The 19,002-nt window shown below is 44.8% G+C and overlaps 1 protein-coding gene across 4 annotated transcripts in view; it reads right to left on the minus strand.

Annotated features, from left to right (window-relative positions):
* Positions 1–19,002, minus strand: part of UNC13B (unc-13 homolog B) — a 1,232,326-nt gene that overhangs the window by 20,144 nt on the left and 1,193,180 nt on the right. For all 4 annotated transcript variants that reach the window (XM_029581856.1, XM_029581857.1, XM_029581864.1 and 1 more), the window contains 3 exons: positions 8,979–9,059; positions 8,304–8,451; positions 74–166 (listed from right to left, as the gene is read on the minus strand). In XM_029581856.1, coding sequence (XP_029437716.1) covers positions 74–166; positions 8,304–8,451; positions 8,979–9,059 — 322 coding nt within the window. The remainder of the gene's footprint in view (positions 1–73; positions 167–8,303; positions 8,452–8,978; positions 9,060–19,002) is intronic.

The following is a 19,002-nucleotide window of genomic DNA, read 5'->3' on the forward strand; positions in this document are numbered from 1 at the left end:
TATCCCTTTTGTTGTATGAACCATTTAAACACTCAGTTTCCAGTGGATTCTTTAGGTTTCAAAAGCAGCGTACCTTTCACTGTGACTTTGTGTTCACCTGTTCCTGGGTGTGTGAACAGATCGATCTGTACTGATACTTCACCAACTGGATCATCGATGCCAGAGCCTGGTATAAGAGGAGTGAGCACAGAGACAATAAACATGCCACAAATGAAAAGAACTGTATTTTGGTCATAGTCACAAGGCATGGGCAAGCCAAGCTGTAGAGGGGAATGGGGGCTTCTGCGTCCAGTATTGTTATCTTAGCAATGCTGATAGCATACACTCTCAGCATTACTGGCAACATATTATTGCAGAGATGCTGCCATTGCACTGTTGCAGACCAATTTTCAATAGCCAGTGATGTATAAAAGGTCTGCAGGCAATTTTAGTCCATGTGCATTGCAGCAGTTCTGAAACCTGCATGGCTTCTCTTTGAAAATGAGAAGCTGCACACTACAAGCAATAAAAGCTTTGTGCCAGCTATAAGCGAGGCTGTTTTCTTTCCCCAACCTAAATTCGCACACAGAGCCTTCTTTTTTAATAAAGCTGGGTGTACTTTTAGTCACATTGAGGATGGTGGTTTTACCTTGGTTAATACCCATTTACCAGAGTAAAAGGCTTTGACATGTGTGCTCTATATGTTCCATTGTTCTTTTGTAGAAAAAGAAATACAAATCATAAAACATTTACACAGGATGTTCCTCTGACACACCACAAGATGTCACTGTCATTCCACACAGACATGAAGCAAAAGGTCTGTTGCTATATCAGTCCCATGAACATTGAACATCTGATCTTGTTAGGTCTCCTCAGTCTCTTCCTATCTCTCATTCTGCTTCCTGCAGATGCACCATACATTGTTTCCAGGCAGCAAAGATACTTACTTTCTTTCCACTTGAGAGGATCTATATATATATATGTTCTGTTATTTGTAAAGCCTTGTTGCTAATTTATTGTTAATTGTAAAGCGCGGTGATGTATATTTTACGTACTGCGGTATATAAAAACCTCTAAATAAATAAATAAAATAAATATACCTTTTCCAGAGTAGTAGTAGTAGTAGTAGCTGTATTGGTCTTGGAAAAAACTAAAGCCTTTGAAGAATGTGCTAACATTTATTAGACTAACAAAAAAAAGATATTTTAGTACATGAGTTTAACATACTACATTTGAAGAAAGAATTTGTGTGGTCTTGAAAGGAGAAATTAGGTCTTACCTGATAATTTATTTTCCTTGAGCCCACTCATACCAGTCCAGATGAATGAGTTATGCACTCCGACCAGCGGATGGAGATAGAGGTAAGCAGGCTAGCTGACGTGAACCCTATATTGTATCTGTGCTGACCTCATAGAGGCCCAAACTCAGGAAGCATTCCCACAGCAGGAAGCACTAAGAGTCCTGAAAAAGGAGAGGTGACCAGTACCACAGAAAGAAAGAAAGAAAGAAATAGCCAGGTGGCACTAGGAGCCAAAAGCCTTGCTCTCAATTGCAAAAAACCTTCCTAGGGGTCCCCACCTACAAACATATTAAAAAGCAGTACAGTTAGCCATTGCTTGTCTAGGACAGAGCCTCACTGCAGGCTCAATTCCCTCAGCAACAGCAGCACTTGGGAGTTTCTGGCTTAACTGATCCCAGCACACAGCTAACAAATTTTATGATTCATAAATAAACATCTTAAAAGTACATCAAACTTCATTAAAAAAACAAAATTGGAACAGAAACTGCTTCAGGACAACTCTAGCCTGGGCAGCTGCATTAGAGAGTGGGGATGGCCAGGACAGAGCAGCGCTGGAAGCGGTAAGCCAGGCTCTGGAATCTCCCTTGGTAGCCCCTATTCCGGCTCACCCACTGCTTAAGGTTCCACTTGTTTGGCAACTTCTTTGAGAAACTTGGACAGCTCCTCATGGCATGACTCCGCTGCACTCCTCTGCCTCCTTTTCCCCAAATACAACCTTTGAGGCATGACTCCGCTGCGCTCCTCTGCCTCCTTTTCCCCAAATGCTACCTTAGAGGCATAACTCCTCTGCCTCCTTTTCCCCAAATGCAACCTTCGAGGCATGACTCCTTTTCCCCAAATGCTACCTTCGAGGCATGACTCCGCTGCGCTCCTCTGCCTCCTTTTTCCCAAATGCAACCTTCGAGGCATGACTCATCTCAGCTACTCTGATTCTTTTTGCCCAATTTCAACCTTCGAGGCATGACTCTGCTGCGCTCCTCTGCCTGCTTTCCCCTAAATGCAACCTTCGAGGCATGACTCCCCTGCCTCCTTTTCCTCAAATACAACCTTCGAGGCATGACTCCGCTGTGCTCCTCTGCCTCCTTTTCCCCAAATGCTACCTTACAGGCATGACTCCGCTGCGCTCCTCTGCCTTCTTTTCCCCAAATGCAACCTTCGAGGCATGACTCCGCTGCGCTCCTCTGCCTCCTTTTCCCCAAATGCAACCTTCGAGGCATGACTCTGCTGCGCTCCTCTGCCTCCTTTTCCCCAAATGCAACCTTAGAGGCATGACTCCGCTGCGCTCCTCTGCCTTCTTTTCCCCAAATGCAACCTTAGAGGCATGACTCCGCTGCGCTCCTCTGCCTCCTTTTCCCCAAATGCAACCTTCGAGGCATGACTCCGCTGCGCTCCTCTGCCTCCTTTTCCCCCAAATGCAACCTTCGAGGCATGACTCCGCTGCGCTCCTCTGCCTCCTTTTCCCCAAATGCAACCTTCGAGGCATGACTCCGCTGTGCTCCTCTGCCTCCTTTTCCCCAAATGCAACCTTCGAGGCATGACTCCGCTGCGCTCCTCTGCCTCCTTTTCCCCAAATGCAACCTTCGAGGCATGACTCCGCTGCGCTCCTCTGCCTCCTTTTCCCCAAATGCAACCTTCGAGGCATGACTCCGCTACGCTCCTCTGCCTCCTTTTCCCCAAATGCTACCTTACAGGCATGACTCCGCTGCGCTCCTCTGCCTGCTTTCCCCTAAATGCAACCTTCCAGGCATGACTCTGCTGCGCTCCTCTGCCTCCTTTTCCCCAAATGCAACCTTCGAGGAATGACTCCGCTGTGCTCCTCTGCCTCCTTTTCCCCAAATGCAACCTTAGAGGCATGACTCCGCTGCGCTCCTCTGCCTCCTTTTCCCCAAATGCAACCTTCGAGGCATGACTCCGCTGAGCTTCTCTGCCTCCTTTTAACAAAAGCTACCTTTGAGGCATGACTCCACTGAGCTCCTCTGCTTCTTTTTGCACAAATGCAACCTTCGAGGCATGACTCCTTTGTGCTTCTCTACTTTTTTTTGCAAAAATGCAGCCGAGTCATGACTCCTCTGCAGTCCTCTGCTTCCTTTTTCCCAAATGTAACCTCAGAGGCATGACTCCATTGAGTTCCTCTGCCTCCTTTTAACAAATGCAACCTCCAAGACATGACTCTGCTGTGATCCTCTGTCTCCTTTTAACAAACACTACCTTAGAGGCATGACTCCATTGAGCTCCTCTGCCTCTTTTCCCCAAATGCCACCACTGAGGCATGACTCCACTGTCTTCCCTTGCCTGCTTCGCTGCGAAGAGGTATTGAGGTGAAGCAAGCAGGGAGGTCAGTGGAATCATACCTCAGTGGTGGTGTTTGGTAAACACCACTGGGGCACATAGAAACATAGAAATGATGGCAGAAGAAGACCAAACGGCCCATCCAGTCTGCCCAGCAAGCTACGCACTTTATCCATTTTTTTCCCTTTTTCTCTCTCCCACCTGTGACTATTGGCTTCCAGTACCCTCCAGCCCTAATTCCCCTCCACCCAATTTAGAGAGCAGCTCTGTATCTGCATCCAAGTGACATCCAGCTCAATTAGGGTAGCAACCGCTGTAACAAGCAGGCCACCACCCCCTTGCCCCATACTCTTACCCACCCCTGTTTTTATTTTTTTGTTTTGTTTTATTTATTTAGTTTTTTTGGAAATAGCAGCCCTCCATCCTTCCGCTCCGTGAAGGTGGAACACCAACTATTGGCCACTGGCATCCCGCTCCGTGAATGCCTCTGTGGCTACTGCTGCTCTGTGCAGTGTTTGAATGCCTCTGTGGCTACTGCCGCTCCGTGCAGTGTTTGAATGCCTCCACTTTATTCACGCCCTCTAGACCTGATGGATCCACAGTGTTTATCCCACGCCCCTTTGAAGTCCTTCACAGTTTTGGACTTCACCACTTCCTCTGGAAGGGCATTCCAGTCATCCACCACCCTTTCCGTGAAGAAATACTTCCTGACATTGGTTCTTAGTCTTCTTCCCTGGAGCCTCAGCTCGTGACCTCTGGTTCTGCTGATTTTTTTCTGACGGAAAAAGTTTGTCATTGTCTTTGGATCATTAAAGTTTTTCAAGTATCTGAAAGTCTGAATCATATCACCCCTGCTCCTCCTTTCCTTCAGGGAGTACATATTTAGATTCTTCAATCTCTCCTCGTATGTCATCCTATGAAGACCCTCCACCTTCCTGGTCGCCCTTCTCTGTACCTCTTCCATGTTGTCCTTGTCTCTTTGTAGATTCGGTCTCCAGAACTGAACACAGTACTCCAGGTCTGGCCTCACCAAGGATCTGTACAAGGGGATAATCACTTCCCTTTTCTTACTTGATATACCTCTCTCTATGCATCCCAGCATTCTTCTGGCTTTTGCTATCGCCTTGTCGCATTGTTTCGCAGACTTCATATCATTAGACACTATCACCCCAAGGTCTCTCTCCTGCTCCGTGCACATCAGCCTTTCCCCCCCCATCGAATACAGTTCATTCGGATTTCCACTCCCCATATGCATGACTTTGCACTTCTTGGCATTGACTCCACTGAGATCCTCTGCCTCTTGTACAAAAACCTTAAGAATAACTTATCCTTTATCAGCGTGGCTTACTCCAACCCTAACCATTGAGGCCTGTCACAACTACGACATGCCATTTTCAAACGCTCACCACTGAGGCCAGTCACTTACAGCTATACCATACCATGTTCCAACCATTACCACTGAGACCTGTCACTTACAGCTATGCCATACCATGTTCCAACCATTACCAATGAAGCCTGCCACTTACAGCTATGCCATACCATGTGATGTAAAAAGGCTGACCCCCCCTGCTAATTAACCCTATAAATACCAACTATAAAAGGGTTATAAAAGTAGAGGTTTATTTATGGAGGAACGAAAGTTAACTTGGTCTTATTCTCTGCTAATGATAACAAGAGGCTCCTGCCCATAGTAAGAGCATGCACACATGCTAAAATTTATTGATTGGCTATAAGGTAATGGGCAGGCTTTTGGAGACATCTGTTAATTGGTTGGACGAAGCCCTTAAATTGCTGAGCACACACGTCAGATCTTTGAGCAGCAGGCTCAGATATACCACTTGTTTTGTGTTGCTTCTGCTCCTGGAGGAACCCCGCCTTTCTCCATAAATAAACCTCTACTTTTATAACCCTTTTAGAGTTGGTATTTATTGGGTTAATTAGTCAGGGGGGGGGTCAGTCTTTTTACAGTTCCAACCATTACCAATGAAGCCTGTCACTTACAGATATGGCATACCATGTTCCAACCACTACCAATGAAGCCTGTCACTTACAGATATGGCATACCATGTTCCAACCACTACCAATGAAGCCTGTCACTTACAGCTACGCCATACCATGTTCCAACCATTACTAATGAAGCCTGTCACTTACAGATATGGCATACCATGTTCCAACCATTACCAATGAAGCCTGTCACTTACAGATATGGCATACCATGTTCCAACCATTACTAATGAAGCCTGTCACTTACAGATATGGCATACCATGTTCCAACCATTACCAATGAAGCCTGTCACTTACAGCTATGCCATACCATGTTCCAACCATTACCAATGAAGCCTGTCACTTACAGATATGGCATACCATGTTCCAACCATTACCAATGAAGCCTGTCACTTACAGATATGGCATACCATGTTCCAACCATTACCAATGAAGCCTGTCACTTACAGATATGGCATACCATGTTCCAACCATTACTAATGAAGCCTGTCACTTACAGATATGGCATACCATGTTCCAACCATTACCAATGAAGCCTGTCACTTACAGATATGGCATACCATGTTCCAACCATTACCAATGAAGCCTGTCACTTACAGATATGGTATACCATGTTCCAACCATTACCAATGAAGCCTGTCACTTACAGATATGGCATACCATGTTCCAACCATTACCAATGAAGCCTGTCACTTACAGATATGGCATACCATGTTCCAACCATTACCAATGAAGCCTGTCACTTACAGATATGGCATACCATGTTCCAACCATTACCAATGAAGCCTGTCACTTACAGCTATGCCATACCATGTTCCAACCATTACCAATGAAGCCTGTCACTTACAGATATGGCATACCATGTTCCAACCATTACCAATGAAGCCTGTCACTTACAGCTATGGCATATCATGTTCCAACCATTACCAATGAAGCCTGTCACTTACAGATATGGCATACCATGTTCCAACCATTACCAATGAGGTCTGTCCATTACAGATATGGCATGCCATGTTCCAAACATTAACAATGAGGCCTGTCACACCTATCATATGCAATTTTCTAACCTTGACCACTGAAGCCTGTCACTTACAGCTACGCATGCCATGTTCAAATCATTACCACTGAGGCCCTAGCCATAGATTGCATTACAAACTTACTGAAACACTCCTCAGGATTTTAAGACCATTCGTTATCTATGATATTCACCTTTTTGCCATTTCATGCTCTAGCCATGGCTATCTATTCTTTTGGAAACCTGAGGCACCGCTTCATGAACCATTACTGATTTCATGGCCCACTAGCAGTTCCTCTGTAGTGTGTATTTGGGTACCTACCTACTACCTAGGTATGATGTGTGTGGCTTACTCCGTGACACAAACATATCCTATTGGACTGGTGAATCATCCCGGTGCAGCCATATTTTGACAGGAAGAGTCATCCGTCCTCTCTATGGTTGTCTCCGTGCTCCAATAGAATGACTGGTATCTCCTATCCCATCTACCTTAATGCTATGCCCCTCATCCTACACCTTCAAGATCCTTGTGCCGCTCAGCCTTGCTGCCATGCACAGATTTTACACCTTTAAATTATTAATTTTTTTCTGCCTGTATCTTCATGGCATACTCCAGCTCTTACACTTTTGAGGACATCTTGCCAATCTGGGGTGCTGCTCTGCACTTCCCCATGTTTTTGAATTCTTTACCTTGAAACCATTCTTTCTGATGGTTGGTCCCTTTATCTGTATCTTGGGATTTTTTCTGCTACATTTTCTGCTTCATTCCTCCTTCATGTTGCCTTAGGTTCCTGATGCCACTTTTGGTGCCACTTTGCCTCTCCTGCTGCATTCAACTGTTCATGACACTATTGCAGGGCAGCCATCCTCTTTCTAAACCTTAAGGTATTCTTCCTCTTCTTACTGCTTTGCTTCACTTATATTGCATTAGAGAACTCCTGCCAATCCTGTAATCCTCATACCCCTTTGCATAGCCTTAGGCTATTTTATGCTACTTTTTTATGCCACTTTGCCATTTTCTAAAGTAGCATGCGACCCTTTCCCCCTTGTTGATGATTTCTTCTCCCAAGTTTCTTTACAATTGATTTAAAATTCACTATTCTAGAGCCTAGTATAGACTGTAATAATTCTCCCATATGTCTTAATGGAAAACAAATGAAACTAATGAAAGGAATAAATGAATTTTTTTTTTCATTTTGAAACTAATGAAACAAATATAGGTACCAACGAAAAGAATGAATGAACCAAAATGAAATGCTGTGGTCTGCACATCCCTATTTATTGCATGGGTAGATACAGGTTTGTTGCTGTATTGTAACTTGTCTAATGTAACGGTGTATGTTTTCTTGTATGCTGCGTAGATCCTTGGATTGTGCAGATTATAAATGTTTTAAATAAAATAAATAATTTCTATACTGTAAAAGTAACAATGAACAAAGAATCATTCAATAATATGACTACAAAATTTCAAATCTTCAAGTTCATTTTCTTGCCTCCAAGCAGTAGCAAAACGATCCCATTTGCTCTAAAAATCTCCCAGTGATGGAGTTTCTGCCACCTCTTTCCTTTCTGGTATGGCTACAGCTTAGTCATGATTCTCACTGCACTGTGTCTCTGTCATAGTAATAACGTCCAGGCCAAGCAGGTCCAGGATTTTATGCTGCTGTATTGCACCCAAGCACAGGCATGAGCCCACCTACTAAAGCAAAGACTCACCTTGAGCTGTCTGTGTCTGTACAAAGGTCTTGATAAGCGTGTCTGTGGTCTGAGTATAGAGGGACAGTGCATAACGTAGTGACTGCAGGTCTGGACTCTTTTCCAGGAAAGTTTTCTTTAGCCCATTTCCACCAGCATGGAAATATTGCTAAAGTACAAAATACAAAAATAAGATTGTGACACGGGAATATACAGGGTCATTAGTCAGCTTTGGTTAACTTGCACAAATTTAATAACACTGCAGTCCCCAGGATGGTACTGCAATATGGGAGGTACAGAGCTGTGAGAGGCCCTTCTTTCTAACACTGGCACTGCAGCCTTTTCCCAGGGCAGTACAACATTATGCGAGTCCCTCCTTTTAATGCTGGCATTGCAGTGTTTTCCCAGGCCCCTTCTGTCTAATGCTGAAACTTTCCGACTCATGTGCTAAGTGAATGGGAGCCAAAAAATATTCAATTATTTAAGTCACCATACTATTTGGTAAAACTGATCAGGACTTCAATATTATTGATTTTCAGATAAATGGACATTTTGTCAAATGATTATTCTCAGCCAATTAAAAATCAGCTATTTGATAATACCAATTGCACTGTACCTACTTTACTTTATTTGGCTTTAAACTATTGTTCCATAGAGTATTCTTTCTCCATAGCAAGGTTTGCTCAAGCTACTTACTTTTATAGTATCCAGAGCTAAGTCCATTACAGCACACTGCTTTGGAGTAAGACTTCTGGTTTCTTCTCTCACCATGTGATCCTAAACAGGTAATCAGAGGTAGTTTTACCATACTATTATAGACTATTTTAAATTTCATAAGGAAGACAAAGCTCAAATTATATTTTATTTATTCAAAAATATATATCCTGTGTTATACAAACTGTTGTTTCCAAGTGAGTTATATCTTCAACATACCTATTTTTTTTAAACTTCTGTATTTAGCTAAACACATACTAGCATATCAGTGTACAAAAATTAACTCAGCTGAGTTCTGGACATATACAAATACAGTGTAAAATAATACAGTTATAGGGGCAATACCTGAAGAATACACACAATTCATAAAACTACAGGTATATCATAAACTTTCCAAAAATATTCCCATATATCATCAGCTATGCCTCTGGTTTGGGCCCTCCAGCCAACATTACTGGGGTTGGATTTCCATGTAGTAGCTATTGTAAACTGGGCCACTAAAAGCATCTGTGACACCAGGGCCCTGTACTTAACAGGGACCCCCGAGCCTGTCCATTTACCCAACAGTCCCAACACCCGTGATAGATGAAAAGGACATTCAAGAATGTCAGACGTTTTTGGGTTTACAGCCTCCCAAAATTGATTAACCCGTGGATAGTCCCATCACATATGCAGATATGTGCCCAATCCCCCCACCCCCCCAACATCTGGGGCTCACTCCTGTATAAATATCATCAAAATAACGGGAAGCTTGGTTTGTCCTATGCAGCAACCTGATCATCAGTTCACCTCTCTTAATACTAATAAACGTTTCCAATCCCTATCAGTGAGTGCAAGATTTAAATCCTCATTTCATTTGTTAATTAAATGAGTATCTGTACTTGAACCATACCTAGCAAGCAGTATTCTCCAACAGAGAGAAGAAATACCTCGAGACTTTGCTTCAAGGTCCTCAAAAAATGACTCTATGTGATTTAGTGAGTGAGGGATGTGGAAATATTAACCAAATGCTCCAAACCATCATGCAATTGAAAATATGATATCTGTAATTTGTCTTCCAGATTGTCAAGTCCACAATGGATTTAAGCCCAGAGTCATCCCATAATTGTGCTATAATCACCAGACGTTTTCTCTCCCAAACCTGAAGTCCCCTGGAGAAGGTAAGTCCAGAGATACCAGGATATCAAAAAATAGGAGACAGATGTGATAATTTTTCATCCATAAGCCAGCACACCATACCCCACAGTGTGAGCCATAATAGGACTGTGATGGCATATAGATTGAGTTGGGGGGAGGCATATGAAAGAGTGAAGACTCATGCCCCCCACCAATTCCCATTCATAGGACACCCAGGCAATATCTGCTCTTGTCTTAAACCAAGATTTTAAACACAATAGTCTGGACGCCCAGTAGTAATAACGAAGATTTGGAAGAGCCATGCCAGCCTGATTTTTAGGCTGCTGTAGAGTATTCAGTTTAATTCTAGATTGTTTGTGCTGACAGACAAATTTAGCAATAATTCAATGCAGGTCTTCAATTACAGCTGCGGGAACATTACAGGGCAGGTGATGAAAAGGTAAAGCAACTGGGGGAGGATATTCATTTTAACCAATTTCATCCTGCCGTCCCAAGAAATAGTCAGGTCCTCCAATTGTGCAACCTCAGATTTCATGCAAGCAATTGTGGGAGTATAATTACCAGAAAAAAAGTCTTTGTGGGAAGGGACGCCCTGGCAATTTTAAAAGAAGACATTACTCAAGGAATTTGCCTATCAGATTTAAAATAATTGATAGTGTAATCAGATAGCTCTCAATACTGACAAACAAGCCCCTTGAGGGCAGGGCCGGATGTAAGTGGCATCAGCAGGACACCTGATGGCGGAATGCGGAACGGTGTTTCTTCTCCTGATGATAGAGTAAGCGGGGAAGGCACCGGAGGCATTGGTGACCCAGGATCCATCAGTGGAAAAGCGGCTAGAAGCGCTTCCATCTTTGAGAGCAGTGATGCCAATGCTGCCGGAATGGGATCGATGGTCGGTTCCGCGACCGGCACCGATTTCGACGCCGGGGGACCTTGGCGTTTGTGCTTTGCTTTATCGATGGCCTCCTGAACCATCTGGTCTAGTTCTTCACTGAGACCTGGAGCAAGCAACCCCAGAAGGGAAGAAGGCGGCAGAGGCATAGCCGGAGGGATCACCATTAAAGGCGGAGTCGTGGCTCCCGATACCCATCTGGGTGAGGGTTGCCTCGGTGACATGGTTGCAGAAAGGGTCAGTGCCTTTTCTGGACGGGGTTTCTTCGATGACGGCTCAGACGATGGCGAGGTCGATGACTTTCCTTCCTCGATGGTCCGAGACTTCCGGTGTCGATGCTGATGTTTCTCTCTACAATCCCCCCTGTCCTGAGGGGGTAGAGGTAGTCAAAGGCCAAGAAGTCGTCAACGCCGGGCGGTCACTGGCCGGTGGCCGATACTGGCGCGAAGTGGACAGTGCCAATTCGGACAGCGTCGGGGTTTGAGAACAGAAGAGAAGTTCCATCTTCTCCATTCTGGCCTTGAGATGTTTAGGTGTCATTAAGGCACATTTGGTGCAGGTCAAGACATCATGTTCGCACCCAAGACACATTACACAGACTTTATGAGGGTCTGTTATGGACATGGTGCGAGTACAGTCCGGGCACCGATGGAACCCCGATGCCATGGCCTCTGAAAAAATTGAGCTGCGGTACTGTCGATGGCCAGTAGGCCACAAGGGCCAAACTCGACGGGAATCGACCGAAAACAGGTAAAAACTTACCAGAGTACCACGGAGTCAAAAATTCGAAGGAGGGACCCCTGTGGGGTATGAAAGTTTTTAGTAATTCCGTGAGGAAAATTCCTGTCAGGAATCTCTGTGGAGCTCCTTAACCCGCGTGGCTGCTGCTGGCGGAAAAAAGAAGACTGAAGGGGGACCCCTGCTGGCTGCAGGTTTAGTGCCACTCTGGGCATGCCCAGTAGGTGCCAGTCAAAGTTCTACAAACTTTGACAAAAGTGTTCCATGATTGGGCTCCATCCTATGATGTCACCCATATGTGAGGACTACCATCCTGCTTGTCCTGTGAGAATGTTGTATCCCACTTGATGTCATCTTTCCAACAGGTTTCCATGATGTCTATTATCAGATGAATTTTCAAAGGAATTATGCATATAAATATAACATTTTCGTAGCATTTCCAAAAGCCATTTACCCACATTAAATGCACTTAATGTGAATAAATCCTATGGATAATTTGATGGCAAATAATTTAGCAATTTTCAAAAGTCACTTAATGTGGGTAAAGGTCATTAATAGGGATGTTAATCGGGCTTCGATTGAAAATATCGTACGATATTTTCAAAATCGTCAGAAATCGGGGGCTCTCCCAAAACGATAGGAAAACCCCACGAAATTGTTCGTGGGGGTTCTCTTATCGTTTTGGGGGAGGGCATGAAAAACGGCAGACAAAAATAACCCCTAAACCCACCCTGACCCTTTAAAACTAATCCCTTAGCTTCCCCGACCCTCCCTACACCCCCCAAAAACTTTTTACAGGTATCTGGTGGTTCAGTGGGGGTCCCGGGAGCGATCTCCCGCTCTCGGGCCGTCGGCTGCCACTAATCAAAATGGCACCGATGGCCCTTTGCCCTTACCATGTGTCAGGGTATCCGTGCCATGGGCCGGCCCCTGTCACATGGAGGGAGCACTGGATGGCTGGCGGCATCTTTAAAAATGGTGCGGGCCATCCAGTGCTCCTACAATGTGACAGGGGCCGGCCCATGGCACGGATACCGTCCTGTTGCAGCTTTACGAGAGTTTTGGCTATCAGCGGTATTGGGGGATAAGCGTATAGGAGGCCTGAGTTACAGGGGCGAGCAAAGGCGTCCATGGCTAACCTGTTTCGCTGGTTGTACAGGGAGCAAAATCTGTCCACTTGTAATTCAGTTGGGACGCAAAGAGGTCTATTGTTGGTTGACCCTTGCCTTGGTTCTGAGTTATGAGAGTGGGCGCTGTGCCGAGGCGAATTAGTTCTCTGATCGAGAGGTCAAGAATTATGGGAAACCACACTTGTCGAGGCCAATATGGGGCTATGAGTATCATTTACCCTTTGTCCTGTTGCAGCTTTACGAGAGTTTTGGCTATCAGCGGTATTGGGGGATAAGCGTATAGGAGGCCTGAGTTACAGGGGCGAGCAAAGGCGTCCATGGCTAACCTGTTTTGCTGGTTGTACAGGGAGCAAAATCTGTCCACTTGTAATTCAGTTGGGACGCAAAGAGGTCTATTGTTGGTTGACCCTAGCATTGAAAGATTCTGTTCATTACAACAGGATCCAGGGACCACTCATGGGGATAGAACTGTCGGCTGAGGCGATCTGCTATCACATTCTGTATGCCTGCCAGGTAAGTGGCCCGAAGAAACATGGAATGCTTTAGGGCCCAGCCCCAGATCTGCGTGGCTTCTTGGCATAGGAGATAAGAGCCCGTGCCTCCCTGATTGTTCAGGTACCATATTGCAACTGTGTTGTCTGTTTGTATGAGAACAGTCTTGTGTGAAAGGCGGTCCTTGAATGCATAGAGAGCATAACGTATAGCTCGAAGCTCTAAAAGTTTATCTGAAATGTTGCTTCGAGCTTTGTCCAAGTACCTTGAGTTTGAAGATTGTTCACATATGCTCCCAACCTAAGGAGATGCATCTGTGGTTAAAGTGACTTGTGTAACTGGTTGCTGGAATGGTAGACCTGTTAGCAAGTTGTTTTTGTTCGTCCACCAGAGAAGAGATAAACTTAACTGGTGGGTTATATGAATCTGAGACAACAGTGGTTGAATGGCTTGGAGCCACTGAGATTTCAAAGCCCATTGTGTTATTCTCATGGCCAACCTGGCCATAGGAGAGACGTGGACCGTTGAAGCCATATGGCTCAGCAGCGTTAAGAATTGATGTGTTGAGGCTCTTTTCTTTGTGCGCAGAGATATAGCTAGTCTGGAGAGTGTGTCTGCACAGTCGTTGGGCAGGAAGGCCTTTGCATGTAGTGTCCAAATCTGCTCTGATGAAATGCAGGAGGCGAGATGGAATCAGGTGGGATTTTTGGTAGTTGATGAGAAATCCCAAGGAGTGAAAGAGATTGATAGTGAGCTTGAGAGCGTCGAGAGCTCCTTGCTTGGATTGGCTCTTGATGAGCCAGTTGTCTAGGTAAGGAAAGATTTGAATGCTTTTCCTGCATAGATGGGCCAATGCCACTGCCAAGCACTTTGTAAATACACGGGGTGCTGAGGCAAGTCCAAAGGGCAGGACCCGGTACTGAAAGTGTTGATGTCCCACTAGGAAATGCAGGTACTTGTGGTGAGGTGAGAAGATTGGATTGTGAGCATAAGTGTCCTGAAGATCCAGAGAACAGAGCCAATCTCCTGTTTGTAGAAGGGGAACCATGGTGCCTAAGAACACCATCCTGAATTTTTCTCTTCGTAGAAATTTGTTGAGATTGCAGAGGTCTAAGATGGGGCGGAGGCCTCCTGTTTTCTTTGGAATGAGGAAATAGCAGGAGTAGAATCCTCTGCCCTGCTGAGGTCGGGGAACAGGTTCCATGGCCCTGGCACCCAGAAGGGTGGACAATTCTGACTCTAGAAGAGTGGGTTGGGCAGTGAATCCTTGGGTACCGTGAAAAAGTTTAGGCGGTAATCCTGGGTTATAATAGAAATAACCCATTGGTCTGTGGTGATGTTGACTCAATTGGTTGAAAAGTAATGAACTTGACCTCCCACTGGTAAATTTAGATTTGGATTGGTGAAGGGGCTGCGGTTCTCTGGAATTCCTTCACAACCCAGATGCTTGGCCTGTTTGTGGAGGAGGCTGAGGTCTGGATGGTTTAGGCTGCTGAGGATGTCTTCTCTGAGATGGCCTAGTTGTTCGGCCATGAGGAGCAGGTGGGTAATACCTGCATGGGCGTTAAAATGGCTTTTTAGTGTCTTTCCTAGATGATCTTCTGGCAGAAGAAGGGACCTCTGTAGTGATCATAGATAGTTGATGCAGGGTTTCATTGTGGTCTTTCAATTGAGCCACTGCACCTTGTATTTTATCACCAAATAAATTTTCACCGGTGCAAGGTAAGTCAGTCAGTTTGTCCTGGATTTCAGGTCTGAGGTCTGAGGCTTTTAACCATGCCCATCTCCTGGCACTGATTCCCATTGCCGACATATGAGAGGCTATTTCAAAGGAATCGAAAGCCGCACAGACTTTATGCTTTCCAGCTTCAAGGCCCATATGTACAATGGCATTGAGAGTGTCCTGGTGTTGTTGAGGAAGAGTTTCTGCTACTTCCTGAACCGGTTTCCAAAGGTTCCTTTGGTACTGCATCATGTAGAGTTGGTAGGAGGCAATTCTTGACAGCAGCATTGAGCCCTGAAACATCCTAAAACGTCCTAAAACGTCCATGAACTTTTGATCCTTGTCAGGAGGTGTTGATGAATGTGGACGAAGTCTCCTTGATTTCTTTTGTGCTGACTCCACAACCACTGACTGATGTGGCAGTTGTGGCTTCTCTAAACCGGGTATGTGCTGAACTAGGTAGATTGCATCTGTTCTTCCGTTCACTGGAGGAACAGTGCAGGGATGTTCCCAAAGTCAATGCTGCAGGTCTACCAGTACTTTGTGTACCAGAATAGCCACGACTTCCTTTGGAGCATCAACAAATTGAAGTATCTCCAATGTCTTGTGCCTTGTATTCTCCTCTGTAATTAGATCGAAAGGATTGTTTCTGACATTTCCCTTACGAAATTTGCAAAGGCGAGGTCTTCAGGTGGAGAGTTCCTCCTTTCCTCTGGAGGAGAGGATTCTGACAAAATATCTTCTGTAGAAGAGACAGTGTCCATATCTTCCCAGGTATCTGAGAAGGTCACTGGTTGAGGCCCTGGATGAGGAAGGAAGTCAGGTCCTTCGGAGGCTGCACAGCTTGCTTCGGAATCAGTGGATCAGGTTGTGTCGGTAGGGCACCAATCAGTGTATCCAGCCTGGTAAGCAAAGGTGCGAACATCGATGGCTCCGGTGGCGGTGCTGGTATGGGGGCCGGCACCGGTGGCTGTAGTTCACAGAGGGCATCGATGACTGCCTGGTGGATAAAACCGTCCAGTTCCTCCCTGTGAGCTGATGAGGACAGAGCAGCTACAGTGGGTGGCAGGCTAGGCTGAACTGGCTCCTCCACAGGTCCCTGTGGGGGCACAGTACCCGGCACCAATATCGGTGGGGATCGCCTTGGATGTTCCGGTGTAGAGGGCATACTCCGCTCCTCTATCCATGACCTCTTTGCAAGCAGTTCGATGGCCATTGAAGCCACTGCGGTGTCGGTGCTGGCACCGGGCATGGATTCTGTCCGTGCCGGTGTTTTTCACAGTGCTCGGCCCAGTCTTTCCCCAGCGCTGAGGTAGAGTTTGTCGATGACTTCGATGGAGTTGGTGACGGGTGGTCACCACTACCTTCATGTTCCCGATGGGTTTTTATGATGATTTTTTTCGATAACCCTGCCAGTGATGATTGTGTAGATGTCGATGGAATCCACTGAAGTTTAAACAAGGTTTCCATCTTTTCTAGGTGAGCCCGCCTACCTTTCGGTGTCAAGTAGGACAAGTAGAGATGTCGTGTGCAGAGCCAAGGCATAGGACACAAACGACATGAGGGTCGGTTATCGACATAGTGCGAGGGCACTCCGGGCATTTTCTAAAACCTGTTGCCATAATAGCAAAGGTCGAGGTCCAAAAACCGTCGACGGCCTGCGGACACCGAGGAATGGTGAAAGCAGTATTGACCGCAAAAAATGATTATTTTACTCACCGAATCAAAGAAAAATATATATAGATGGGAGACCCCTATGAGGGGATATTTTTCTGAGGAATTTTTAATATTTTTTTTCTGTGAGGAAAATTGTGTGAGGATTCACACAGAGCTCCTAACTGCGAGGCAAACTGCAGCGCAGAAAAAAAGAGACTGAAGGGAGATCCCTGTGGCTCGAGGGATCATGGCATGCTGGGCATGCTCAGTAGGCTCAGTGTGCCAGTCAAAAGTTTCTAGAAACTTTGACAGAAATGTTTCCGTGATAGGGCTCCATCCCACATGTCACCCATATGTGAGCTCTACCATCCTGCTTGTCCTGGGATAATGCTACTCTTGAGTTTCTGGATTTCAATTTCCTTTCAGAACCTCTCTGTTGTTCTTCCTAATGAAGCTAGGACCAATATGTACCACAGTGGCATACTCCTCCCCAGCACTTTATAAAATTGTCTATGTGTTGTGATAGATTTTCTACCCTCACACCAGATAGGCACATCACCATGCAATCTTCATGACCATCAGCTATCCAACCACCTATGCTCCTGATATAGAATCATTAATGACCACCGCAGTCTACTCTTAACCACCTGAGCTCCTCCCACAGGAAACATCCTTGGAATGAAAGGATAATGCATCACTTGCACAGGTAGACCTTTTCAGCGTTGATACTCTCCTATTCTGAAACCTTGCTCCTCTGTGGCTGCACTAGGACTGCCAGAGTAGAAATGGGACTGTTCTACAATGTTCTTGTTAGGCCCTCACTGATATTCTTTTCTGTCTCTCTAAGCTCCTCCAGATCTGCAATTCTGGCCTCCAGGGATCATATTTGTTCCCTGAGGGCCACAGTTTCTCTGCACCTGGTGCACACATACAACAGAATAGCTTTAGAATCACCTAGTTCCCAGTAAAATACCTTTATAGAGTTTATGCAATTCCCCACAAAGTAACTTTTATAATTGGGCCCATATCGTAATCATGTTTTTCCACAGAAGCATATTCTATCATAAAAAAGGGCTCTCCTGCCTATTCTATATCATCTGATACAGATCTTGGAAAGTGATTCTGGTTCACAGGCAAGCAAGCAGACTTAAAATAAAGTTCCCCCTCCCCCTATTATTCTCTCCGGGGACCTGAGAAAAAGTAGAGTCTGTAACAGGAAAACAGGATTTGACATCTGATGTGTCAGCATACACTGTATATAGTTACACCTGTTTAAGATTATTTTGACTTGCATAGTCACAGTAGGAAGTCTCAGAATAGAAAAACATGATTCACTTCCAGGACCATGCTAAATGTGATCTTTACAGCTGAACACTAGGTTTATACGGTGATTAATGACACTTGACATTAATTTGCACTGCTCTTTATTGAATAGCAAAATTAATAAATGTTATTATGTTACTTTTAACTGATATAAAAATGGAAAACTTCCTTTAGCAGATGGCTTCCCCTCACTTTAACATAGTAATCAGTTGATAAGAAGAGTTCTTCACATTTCCTCTGTTTTGACAGTGTTAATGGAAGACTTAAGATGCAATGCTGAAAAAGGTCAAAACCCTCTGATAATCTTATTTGATCTATTTTCAGCCTTTAAAATGGCAGAATCTGCTATTGTGATCGACATTTGAAAGAATTAGGGTTGGCAGATTTAGTGTTGTTGATTTGGCTCTTTTCCGATGCAGACAGGAAAGGACTTCTTAGAAATTCTGTGTTCTTTCCCATGGTCTCGTGGAATTCCTTAGGGCTTTATTTTATCTCCCTTATTTCTTAACATATATGTAAGACCTTTCAAAAATATCACAAAGAAGTTTAAGATCCAATTTTTTTGTTATGCTGATGATATTCAACTTTATATCCTGCTTGATAAACATCCAAACGAATGTTCAATCAGGGTTTAAGAGGGCTCAAGAGGTCACAGTAAATAGATGAAACTCAATCCCTCTAAAACTAAGGTGCTGCAGGCAGATAAAGAAGCATCATACAGTCCAACTATCTGCATCACCTTAGCTAGAACTATACCTTCCTATTAGTTCAAATGTTTGCAATAAGGGTATTAAATTAGATGGTAGCTTAAAATTGGATTTGTAGGTTGCAACAGCAGCTAGATCAGCTGATTATCAACTGTGTGATGCATAATTTACATCCCTACCTTAATCAGCCTGACTTTGCTACACT

This window comes from Rhinatrema bivittatum, chromosome 1 (genome assembly GCF_901001135.1).
Source record: "Rhinatrema bivittatum chromosome 1, aRhiBiv1.1, whole genome shotgun sequence".
NCBI classification, from domain to species: Eukaryota; Metazoa; Chordata; class Amphibia; order Gymnophiona; family Rhinatrematidae; genus Rhinatrema; species Rhinatrema bivittatum.